The 12,562-nt window shown below is 44.3% G+C and overlaps 1 protein-coding gene across 2 annotated transcripts in view; it reads left to right on the forward strand.

Annotated features, from left to right (window-relative positions):
* ppox (protoporphyrinogen oxidase) overlaps window positions 1-540 on the forward strand; it is a 69,305-nt gene extending 68,765 nt beyond the window's left edge. For both annotated transcript variants that reach the window (XM_034173936.1, XM_034173935.1), the window contains exons 13-14: window positions 188-230; window positions 312-540. In XM_034173936.1, coding sequence (XP_034029827.1) covers window positions 188-230; window positions 312-448 — 180 coding nt within the window. In that variant the 3' untranslated portion in view covers window positions 449-540. The remainder of the gene's footprint in view (window positions 1-187; window positions 231-311) is intronic.
* The last annotated feature ends 12,022 nt before the right edge of the window (window positions 541-12,562 follow it).

Consider the following 12,562-nt stretch of genomic DNA (forward strand, 5'->3'; position numbering starts at 1 on the left):
CCATTCTAAGCTAAGCTGCTATGTGCAGGATGCCGGTGAGTCTTGCTGAGGAATGTTCACGAAATATGTGAAGTCACATTTATTCTTGAGCGCAGCAGCTGAATATGGTGATCGCATCATAAAATATGTAGAAAAAAAACACGTGTGTACTCCAGAAGATGTTTGATTTGTTGTTGTGTCTCTTCAGGACTGCATCCCTCAGTACCACGTGGGGCACCGGCACAGAGTCGGTAAGTCATCACTTACACGACACCAAACGTCTGTCTGCAGAACAATTGTTGGATATGTTACTTTTGTGGGTCTGTGTGCAGAATCCATACGCAACTACATCAGGACGAACCGACTCCCCCTCTCTCTTGTTGGTGCATCTTATGAAGGCGTGTCTGTCAGTGATGTCATCTTTAGTGGACGCACAGCTGTGGAAGAGCTGTGTGGAAGGAGACTTTGATGGAGCAGAGACCACAGTGCTGACCCGAGTCCACGTGGATCTGATTCTGCAGATTACCTTTTTTTAAATAAAGGGCTCATTTCTTTGTCTGCTTTTGTTTTTTCAGCTGCAGACACAAAAAAAGTCATTATCCTTCCAGCAGGTGACTTTTCTATTCACCCTATTGATGTATCCCATAATGTCTTACGCGCCAGAGAGTCGCTGCAGTCAAAACAACATAGAGAATCCACATGATGACAACTGTAAATGAATATTATACTACAAAAATGTCATTTTTTTAAGCTTTTCGTCACTTTAATAAGAGACTGCATGCATGATACCCTGAAAACTTGCTAAAACATTCATAACAAATAATCTGTGTCTGCTACGTTTAATCTGTGTGGAATTTAATAAACGCAAACTGAATTTCAAACATATACAGTAGTGTTCAGAATAATAGTAGTGCTATGTGACTAAAAAGATTAATCCAGGTTTTGAGTATATTTCTTATTGTTACATGGGAAACAAGGTACCAGTAGATTCAGTAGATTCTCACAAATCCAACAAGACCAAGCATTCATGATATGCACACTCTTAAGGCTATGAAATTGGGCTATTAGTAAAAAAAAGTAGAAAAGGGGGTGTTCACAATAATAGTAGTGTGGCATTCAGTAGGTGAGTTTGTCAATTTTATGGAACAAACAGGTGTGAATCAGGTGTCCCCTATTTAAGGATGAAGCCAGCACCTGTTGAACATGCTTTTCTCTTTGAAAGCCTGAGGAAAATGGGACGTTCAAGACATTGTTCAGAAGAACAGCGTAGTTTGATTAAAAAGTTGATTGGAGAGGGGAAAACTTATACGCAGGTGCAAAAAAATTATAGGCTGTTCATCTACAATGATCTCCAATGCTTTAAAATGGACAAAAAAACAGAGACGCGTGGAAGAAAATGGAAAACAACCATCACAATCAATCAATCAATTTTATTTATATAGCGCCAAATCACAACAAACAGTTGCCCCAAGGCGCTTTATATTGTAAGGCAAGGCCATACAATAATTATGTAAAACCCCAACGGTCAAAACGACCCCCTGTGAGCAAGCACTTGGCTACAGTGGGAAGGAAAAACTCCCTTTTAACAGGAAGAAACCTCCAGCAGAACCAGGCTCAGGGAGGGGCAGTCTTCTGCTGGGACTGGTTGGGGCTGAGGGAGAGAACCAGGAAAAAGACATGCTGTGGAGGGGAGCAGAGATCAATCACTAATGATTAAATGTAGAGTGGTGCATACAGAGCAAAAAGAGAAAGAAACACTCAGTGCATCATGGGAACCCCCCAGCAGTCTAAGTCTATAGCAGCATAACTAAGGGATGGTTCAGGGTCACCCGATCCAGCCCTAACTATAAGCTTTAGCAAAAAGGAAAGTTTTAAGCCTAATCTTAAAAGTAGAGAGGGTGTCTGTCTCCCTGATCCGAATTGGGAGCTGGTTCCACAGGAGAGGAGCCTGAAAGCTGAAGGCTCTGCCTCCCATTCTACTCTTACAAACCCTAGGAACTACAAGTAAGCCTGCAGTCTGAGAGCGAAGTGCTCTATTGGGGTGATATGGTACTACGAAGTCCCTAAGATAAGATGGGACCTGATTATTCAAAACCTTATAAGTAAGAAGAAGAATTTTAAATTCTATTCTAGAATTAACAGGAAGCCAATGAAGAGAGGCCAATATGGGTGAGATATGCTCTCTCCTAGTCCCCGTTAGTACTCTAGCTGCAGCATTTTGAATTAACTGAAGGCTTTTCAGGGAACTTTTAGGACAACCTGATAATAATGAATTACAATAGTCCAGCCTAGAGGAAATAAATGCATGAATTAGTTTTTCAGCATCACTCTGAGACAACACCTTTCTAATTTTAGAGATATTGCGTAAATGCAAAAAAGCAGTCCTACATATTTGTTTAATATGCGCTTTGAATGACATATCCTGATCAAAAATTACTCCAAGATTTCTCACAGTATTACTAGAGGTCAGGGTAATGCCATCCAGAGTAAGGATCTGGTTAGACACCATGTTTCTAAGATTTGTGGGGCCAAGTACAATAACTTCAGTTTTATCTAAGTTTAAAAGCAGGAAATTAGAGGTCATCCATGTCTTTATGTCTGTAAGACAATCCTGCAGTTTAGTGTGTCCTCTGGCTTCATGGATAGATAAAGCTGGGTATCATCTGCGTAACAATGAAAATTTAAGCAATGCCGTCTAATAATACTGCCTAAGGGAAGCATGTATAAAGTGAATAAAATTGGTCCTAGCACAGAACCTTGTGGAACTCCATAATTAACCATAGTCTGTGAAGAAGATTCCCCATTTACATGAACAAATTGTAATCTATTAGATAAATATGATTCAAACCACCGCAGCGCAGTGCCTTTAATACCTATGGCATGCTCTAATCTCTGTAATAAAATTTTATGGTCAACAGTATCAAAAACAGCACTGAGGTCTAACAGAACAAGCACAGAGATGAGTCCACTGTCTGAGGCCATAAGAAGATCATTTGTAACCTTCACTAATGCTGTTTCTGTACTATGATGAATTCTAAAACCTGACTGAAACTCTTCAAATAGACCATTCCTCTGCAGATGATCAGTTAGCTGTTTTACAACTACCCTTTCAAGAATTTTTGAGAGAAAAGGAAGGTTGGAGATTGGCCTATAATTAGCTAAGATAGCTGGGTCAAGTGATGGCTTTTTAAGTAATGGTTTAATTACTGCCACCTTAAAAGCCTGTGGTGCATAGCCAACTAATAAAGATAGATTGATCATATTTAAGATCGAAGCATTAAATAATGGTAGGGCTTCCTTGAGCAGCCTGGTAGGAATGGGGTCTAATAGACATGTTGATGGTTTGGATGAAGTAACTAATGAAAATAACTCAGACAGAACAATCTGAGAGAAAGAGTCTAACCAAATACCGGCATCACTGAAAGCAGCCAAAGATAACGATACGTCTTTGGGATGGTTATGAGTATTTTTTTCCTCTAATAGTTAAAATTTTATTAGCAAAGAAAGTCATGAAGTCATTACTAGTTAAAGTTAATGGAATACTCAGCTCAATAGAGCTCTGACTCTTTGTCAGCCTGGCTACAGTGCTGAAAAGAAACCTGGGGTTGTTCTTATTTTCTTCAATTAGTGATGAGTAGTAAGATGTCCTAGCTTTACGGAGGGCTTTTTTATAGAGCAACAGACTTTTTCCAGGCTAAATGAAGATCTTCTAAATTAGTGAGACGCCATTTCCTCTCCAACTTACGGGTTATCTGCTTTAAGCTGCGAGTTTGTGAGTTATACCACGGAGTCAGGCACTTCTGATTTAAAGCTCTCTTTTTTAGAGGAGCTACAGCATCCAAAGTTGTCTTCAATGAGGATGTAAAACTATTGACGAGATACTCTATCTCACTTACAGAGTTTAGGTAGCTACTCTGCACTGTGTTGGTATATGGCATTAGAGAACATAAAGAAGGAATCATATCCTTAAACCTAGTTACAGCGCTTTCTGAAAGACTTCTAGTGTAATGAAACTTATTCCCCACTGCTGGGTAGTCCATCAGAGTAAATGTAAATGTTATTAAGAAATGATCAGACAGAAGGGAGTTTTCAGGGAATACTGTTAAGTCTTCTATTTCCATACCATAAGTCAGAACAAGATCTAAGATATGATTAAAGTGGTGGGTGGACTCATTTACTTTTTGAGCAAAGCCAATAGAGTCTAATAATAGATTAAATGCAGTGTTGAGGCTGTCATTCTGAGCATCTGTGTGGATGTTAAAATCGCCCACTATAATTATCTTATCTGAGCTAAGCACTAAGTCAGACAAAAGGTCTGAAAATTCACAGAGAAACTCACAGTAACGACCAGGTGGACGATAGATAATAACAAATAAAACTGGTTTTTGGGACTTCCAATTTGGATGGACAAGACTAAGAGTCAAGCTTTCAAATGAATTAAAGCTCTGTCTGGGTTTTTGATTAATTAATAAGCTGGAATGGAAGATTGCTGCTAATCCTCCGCCCCGGCCCGTGCTACGAGCATTCTGACAGTTAGTGTGACTCGGGGGTGTCGACTCATTTAAACTAACATATTCATCCTGCTGTAACCAGGTTTCTGTAAGGCAGAATAAATCAATATGTTGATCAATTATTATATCATTTACCAACAGGGACTTAGAAGAGAGAGACCTAATGTTTAATAGACCACATTTAACTGTTTTAGTCTGTGGTGCAGTTGAAGGTGCTATATTATTTTTTCTTTTTGAATTTTTATGCTTAAATAGATTTTTGCTGGTTATTGGTAGTCTGGGAGCAGGCACCGTATCTATGGGGATGGGGTAATGGGATGGTAGGGGGAGAGAAGCTGCAGAGAGGTGTGTAAGACTACAACTCTGCTTCCTGGTCCCAACCCTGGATAGTCACGGTTTGGAAGATTTAAGAAATTGGCCAGATTTCTAGAAATGAGAGCTGCTCCATCCAAAGTGGGATGGATGCCGTCTCTCCTAACAAGACCAGGTTTTCCCCAGAAGCTTTGCCAATTATCTATGAAGCCCACCTCATTTTTTGGACACCACTCAGACAGCCAGCAATTCAAGGAGAACATGCGGCTAAACATGTCACTCCCGGTCTGATTGGGGAGGGGCCCAGAGAAAACTACAGAGTCCGACATTGTTTTTGCAAAGTTACACACTGATTTAATGTTAATTTTAGTGACCTCCGATTGGCGTAACCAGGTGTCATTACTGCCGACGTGAATTACAATATTACCAAATTTACGCTTAGCCTTAGCCAGCAGTTTCAAATTTTCTTCAATGTCGCCTGCTCTGGCCCCCGGAAGACAATTGACTATGGTTGCTGGTGTCGCTAACTTCACATTTCGCAAAACAGAGTCGCCAATAACCAGAGTTTGATCCTCGGCGGGTGTGTCGTCGAGTGGGGAAAAACGGTTAGAAATGTGAACGGGTTGGCAGTGTACACGGGGCTTCTGTTTAGGGCTACGCTTCCTCCTCACAGTCACCCAGTCAGCCTGCTTTCCTGGCTGCTCGGGATCTGCCAGGGGGTAACTAACGGCGGCTAAGCTACCTTGGTCCGCACCGACTACAGGGGCCTGGCTAGCTGTAGAATTTTCCACGGTGCGGAGCCGAGTCTCCAATTCGCCCAGCCTGGCCTCCAAAGCTACGAATAAGCTACACTTATTACAAGTACCGTTACTGCTAAAGGAGGCAGAGGAATAACTAAACATTTCACACCCAGAGCAGAAAAGTGCGGGAGAGACAGGAGAAGCCGCCATGCTAAATCGGCTAAGAGCTAGTAGCTAGGCTAAGCTAGCGGATTCCTAAAAACACGCAAAGTGAATAATGTGTAAATAATTTAGAGGTGATTCAGCAGAAGGAGTGCTTTAGTTAAGGCACGTAAAGATTACACTGGGAAACAAATCGTAATCTAGATAACTAGATCAATCTAACTGCGCAGATTAAACAGCTAACAGATACAGAAAAACACCGCTGTGCTCCGGAACAGGAAGTGATACAATACCGCAGTGAGAGCCAACCACCAGATCAGATGAGTATCTTGGGTCGTGGAAGACAGTATGTTTCACAAACTGATGGTACAACCCCAATTCCAATGAATTTGGGACGTTGTGTAAATGTAAGTTAAAACAGAATACGATTTGCAAATCCTTTTCAACCTATATTCAATTGAATACACCACAAAGACAAGATAAAAATGTTCAAACTGATAAACTATTGTTTTTGTGCAAATATGTGCTCATTTTGAAATGGATGCCTACAACACATTTTAACAAAGCTGGGACAGTGGTATGTTTACCGCTGTGTTACATCACCTTTCCTTCTAACAACAATAAGAGTTTGGGAACTGAGGACACTAATTGCTGAAGCTTTGTTGGTGGAATTCTTGGGCATTCTTGCTTGATTGGTTTTTGGCCTTGCCACATGTAGAAAGTTCCCCAGATTCTCTGAATGTTATGATTATATTATGGACTGTAGATGATGGAATCCATAAACTCCTTGCAATTGAAGGTTGAGAAACATTGTTCTTGAACTGTTGGAGTATTTTTTCATGCAGTTGTTCACAAAGTGGTGATCCTCACCCCATCTTTGCTTGTGAATGGCTGAACCTTTTGGTGATGCTCCTTTTATACCCAATCATGACACCCACCAGTAGTGTCCTCAGTTACCAAATGCTTATCGAGTATTTTTAGAAGGAAAGGTGATGTAACACAGTGGTAAACATACCACTGTCCCAGCTTTTTTGAAATGTGTTGCAGGCATCCATTTCAAAATGAGCAAATATTTGCACAAAAACAATAGCTTATCAGTTTGAACATTAAATGTCTTGTCTTTGTGGTGTATTCAGTTGAATATAGGTTGATGAGGATTTGCAAACCATTGTATTCTGTTTATTTACATTTCACACAACGTCCCAGTTGGAATTGGGGTTGTATTATTTTCTATCTGGACTGGGACGAACAAATTAATTCAAGTATTATATAAATAATCTCTTCTGTATTTGTTTTAACAAATATTGGCTGTACAAATGTTGGACTGAGTTTGAATAAATGTAACAGCACAGTAATAAAACGGAAAATGCAGATGTATCCCAAAACTCTTGAAAACACTGATTTGTGTACACATCGATTTCTATTTGTGTGTAGTTGTTAGACACTAACCAAGATGGCGGCGCTCTGGCAATAGCCAGTGAATGAGTGAATCGCCCTGGTCCTCCATCCGGAACAGGAAGTGATACAATACCGCAGTGAGAGCCAACCACCAGTAGAGGCAAGTGAAGAGAGAGCTGAGTAGGGGGGCAAAGCTCTCGATTTACCGACGATCTATATTCCGATCCTCACCTATGGTCATGAGATTTGGCTCATGACCGAAAGAACGAGATCGCGAGTACAAGCGGCCGAGATGAGTTTCCTCCGTAGGGTGGCTGGGCGCTCCCTTAGAGACAGGGTGGGGAGCTCGGTCACTCGGGAGGAGCTCGGAGTCGAGCCGCTGCTCCTCCACGTCGAAAAGAGTCAGTTGAGGTGGCTCGGGCATCTTTTCCGGATGCCCCCTGGACGCCTCGCTGGAGAGGTGTTCTGGGCACGTCCCATTGGGAGGAGGCCCCGGGGAAGACCCAGGACACGCTGGAGGGACTACATCTCTCGCCTGGCTTGGGAACACCTTGGGGTTCCCCCGGAGGAGCTGGGCTGAGGTGTGTGTGGATCAGGAGGTCTGGGCGGCTTTGCTTGAGCTGCTGCCCCCGTGACCCGACTCCGGATAAAGCAGAAGAAAATGGATGGATGGATGGTTAACATATGCAAAGGCGAAAGAAGCATGAAATAATGCCCCCCCCCCTTTTTCCCAGGTAAATCATATAGTACATTCGCACTGGTCAACTTCCTGAAATTGAGTTGATTAGTCCATGATAATATAATGGCCCCAGGGGACACCCTCCGCATTAGTCAGTACTAGATGGACCAACTTAGGTGGTCCATGTACTCAAGGTGGGTGGGATCGAGCAAATGCCCCAACTCCTTCATACTTGGCATTTTATCAAGGTTTATTGTAACCCGTTGCTCTTCAAATCTACTGTCTATGTTCTTACTCTTTTTGAAATGCACCATTGTGCACACACACCCCCCCCCCCACCCCACCCCACCCCAGTGACCCACCTGTTCTAAGTTCTATGCGTGGTATATTTTCTATGCTTTGTTCTTCATTGTAAGATTAGAAAATTTGCCATACCATTCAACTTGGCTTCGCCTTGTAGAATGGTATGTTCCAGCTTTTACCTCATGAAATATTTGTACCATTGAACTCATAAACATTCATTATTTATATACTATTTGATCAGGATATGTCATTCAAAGCGCATATTAAACAAATATGTAGGACTGCTTTTTTGCATTTACGCAATATCTCTAAAATCAGAAAGGTCTCAGAGTGATGCTGAAAAACTAATTCATGCATTTATTTCCTCTAGGCTGGACTATTGTAATTCATTATTATCAGGTTGTCCTAAAGGTTCCCTAAAAAGCCTTCAGTTAATTCAAAATGCTGCAGCTAGAGTACTGACAGGGACTAGAAGGAGAGAGCATATCTCACCCATATTGGCCTCTCTTCATTGGCTTCCTGTTAATTCTAGAATATAATTTAAAATTCTTCTTCTTACTTATAAGGTTTTGAATAATCAGGTCCCATCTTATCTTAGGGACCTCGTAGTACCATATCACCCCAATAGAGCGCTTCGCTCTCAGACTGCAGGCTTACTTGTAGTTCCTAGTGTTGTATGGCTGGGGGGGCCTGGCTGCCTTTTTGTTTCTGTCTTTTGTCCTGTCTTTTGTTTTTCCTTCCAGGTGGCTTGCATTTGGGACTGAGTGGCTGTGTAGCTGAGTTTATCAGGACCTCACCCTGATCACCTGAGGCTGATCAGCTGCGGCTCATCAGGACTCACAGCTGTGGTGCATCTACATGGATTGGAACATGGTGGCATTTAAGACTGGAGTACACAGTGTGTATTTGCCAGAGACTTGACCTTGTGATCAGACGGGTGAGATCGTCGTCTCGGGAGCCATCTCATCATCAGTGGATGCAGAGAACGTCCAGGTTTGATGCATGGTCTGTGAAAGAAGAGGGGGTGAGGTCTCACGCTCGTCAGCACACTTCCTGAGGTACGTTAGATTTTGTGACTAACATTTATACAGTCAGTAAATGTGGTGTCCCTCACACCTTATTATATTGAGCTGTATGTTGGTCGTGTAATCTGCTTCCACTGCAGTGGAGTTTTGTGAACTGGGTGTTCCATGCCTGCAGGGTGGGAAGCTGATTAGTAATTAAGCCAGGAAGTGTTTGCTGTTTGTGCACCTTTTGAGCGTTCTCTCTGTGTGTTGAGTGTGGACTCACATAATGATTCCTTCTTTCACAGACTCGGTTTGTCGCGGCCACCTGGGGGGTGTCGGCGGGGTCCTTGGGTCCGAATTGGTTCTGGCTCCGGACCGTTAGCGCTGCTGGGAGCGCACCGCAAAACCACCATGCCAGACCGCGCACTTTTTCACAGCACTGTTATGTTCATTAAACTCTGTTATCCTTTGTACCGTGCTCTGCTTATTTTATACTGGGTCCTTCAAACGCTGGTCGGTTCTCCAGGCTGCGTCCGACACATAACAGTAGTCTCTGGCCAAACATCGCGGACCCAGCGGTAGCAGAGACGGTAATGCGCCGGGAAGGCGGCAGCAGACGTTCAGTAGTTATCCGGATCAGTTGCGGGTGCTCTCCGCCCGGATGGTGCGTGTTTGAGAACCCATTATCGAATACTGATTTGAGCTCTCTTGCAGCCGTGTTCCTGTGTTGTGCCTTATCCGAGGGTCGTGGTGGAGTGTGACTGGCGACGGCTTCGCGTCACGCTCCGACCGGATGAGAGGTTTAAATGGGAGCTGCAAGAGTGTGTCTGTAATGGGTGCACGCGCACGGCGGAGCTCTGTGGCACGGGTCGCTGTGCTTCCCGTGTTACAGTTGTAGCCCCGTTTCCCCGGATGAAGATAACTACTGCGTCTGTTGTGTCAGCTCCGGTGTTATTTAGTTAAATCACATTTTTTGGTTGTGTGTTACACACAGCTGCGCACAGAAGAGCAGCTTGAGTTTGTTTTCTCAGTTACCAAAGGGGGTTTTTCATTTTTAGCACTCTGGCTCCCTCTTGTGGTGACTGAGTCACATTACCGTTAAGCTCTTAAGTTGGAACAGGTGTGTTCGATTTGTTTGAGCTTGACGGTATAAACCACTGATTAGTTTTGTGTTGGTTCATTTCTTGTGGGTGTTTTTTGAGTTGGTTTTTGTGTGGGATTTTTTTTTTTGTTTGTTTTTTCCACTATTAGTGTCTGGGGTTGTGACCCTGCAGCCTGTTTGGAGCAACGAAACAGGACCCAAGCAACTTTATGTTAGTCTGTTAGTCTTTCTTTTTATTTTTTTTAGTTTCACCTCCCCAGGGTTTGATGGGATGGTCCCCTGGGGGGTGATGGGGTGGTACTTGGGTTGTTTTTTCTTTTTTTTGTTTGTTTTTTGTTATGCCCTCTCTTCTCCTCTGACTCCAGCCGGGTGTGCCGTACGTGTCGGCGTCGCTGGAGTGGTGCAGTTTGGTTATGCTGGGCGTTTCCCAGGTAACCTCTGCACCCGGGAGGAGGGGGGGGTTTGGGGTATTTTCTTTTTGTTCCCTCTCTTCTCCTCTGGCTCCAGCCGTGTGAGCCGTAGTGTCGGCGTTGCTGGAGTGGTGCAGTTTGGTTATGCTGGGCGTTTCCCAGATAACCTCTGCACCTGGGGGGGGGGGGGGGGGGGTTCGGGGCGGTGTTGTTTTTTTTTTTGTTTGTTGATTCCCTGTTCCACCTCCGGCTTCAGCGCGCCTTTGAGCTGTCTGCCATCGGCGTGGCTGAGGTTTGGGGCAGTGGGATATACCCGCAGCTGGTGGCTGGTTTAGAAGTCGGAGGAGTGGCGCCGTTTTGTGCCGTCTGCCATAACCGCTGTTCCACTCCTCCCGGTTGGCTTCTGGGGTATAGTCACGGTTGGTGACACTGGACGTGCTTCCAGTTTCCACTGCGCCAAGGGGGTGGGGTTGGGGTTGTTTTGTTTGTATGTTTTTTTTTTCTCCTTTTGTTTTTCCCCCCCAGTTTCCGCCCTCAGGGTTTGACTGTGGTGTCCTCTGGGGGGGAAAGGGCTGTGGGTCCATCTAGCCATAGACGGCCGGGGCTGGGTCCGTTGGTCATGAGGGGAGGCGTCTCCTGGGGTTGATGGAATGGTCCTCTGGGAGGCGCTGGGAGTCCCCGTGGGTGACATTGGATCCCAGAGGGACCTCGGCTGTGGTTATTACTCCTGGAGCTGGCGGGATGTCCTCTGGGGGGTGTTGGTCCCTACATGTCGTTGGGGGGGTGTTAGTGTTTTATTTGTTAGCTTAAGTTTGGGTTGTTTTTCTTTTCTCCCCTTCCCGGGGTTTGATGGAACGGTCCTCTGGGGAGGGGGGGGGGGGGTTAGCATTTTTATTTGTAAGCTTAAGTTTGGGTTGTGTTTTTCTTTTCTCCTCTTCCCGGGGTTTGAGGGGACGGTCCCCTGGGGAGGGGGGGGTGTTTTGGTTGTTTGTGTTTGTCTTTTTTGTTTTATGACTAATCAGACTGTGAACATGGTTGGACAAAGGCTGACCGCACAGGTTGAAGTACTCCTGGCCACACCTGTGCTAATTGACTGATAGAAACAAGGGCAAAGATGCAGCCAGAGGAGAAGACATCAACCGTTCTGTTAGATGAAGATTCTGTTGGAAGATGAATGCGGATACGGTTTCCAGCCATGGTCCCTGGAGGGGGGTGTCCTGGGCCAGGTTTGTGTGGTCGCCGGGAGGCTTCCCGTGAGGGTGGGGTACTGTTGTATGGCTGGGGGGGCCTGGCTGCCTTTTTGTTTCTGTCTTTTGTCCTGTCTTTTGTTTTTCCTTCCAGGTGGCTTGCATTTGGGACTGAGTGGCTGTGTAGCTGAGTTTATCAGGACCTCACGCTGATCACCTGCGGCTCGTCAGGACTCACAGCTGTGGTGCATCTACATGGATTGGAACATGGTGGCATTTAATCATCAATCAATCAACTTTTTTCTTGTATAGCGCCAAATCACAACAAACAGTTGCCCCAAGGTGCTCCACATTGCAAGGCAAGGCCATACAATAATTATGAAACACAGTCTATGTCTAAAGCAACATAACCAAGGGATGGTCCAGGGTCACCCGATCCAGCCCTAACTATAAGCCTTAGCGAAAAGGAAAGTTTTAAGCCTAATCTTAAAAGTAGAGAGGGTATCTGTCTCCCTGATCTGAATTGGGAGCTGGTTCCACAGGAGAGGAGCCTGAAAGCTGAAGGCTCTGCCTCCCATTCTACTCTTACAAACCCTAGGAACTACAAGTAAGCCCGCAGTCTGAGAGCGAAGCGCTCTAATGGGGTAATATGGTACTATGAGGTCCCTAAGATAAGATGGGACCTGATTATTCAAAACCTTATAAGTAAGAAGAAGAATTTTAAATTCTATTCTAGCATTAACAGGAAGCCAATGAAGGGAGGCCAACACGG

This window comes from Thalassophryne amazonica, chromosome 7, assembly GCF_902500255.1.
Source record: "Thalassophryne amazonica chromosome 7, fThaAma1.1, whole genome shotgun sequence".
NCBI classification, from domain to species: domain Eukaryota; kingdom Metazoa; phylum Chordata; class Actinopteri; order Batrachoidiformes; family Batrachoididae; genus Thalassophryne; species Thalassophryne amazonica.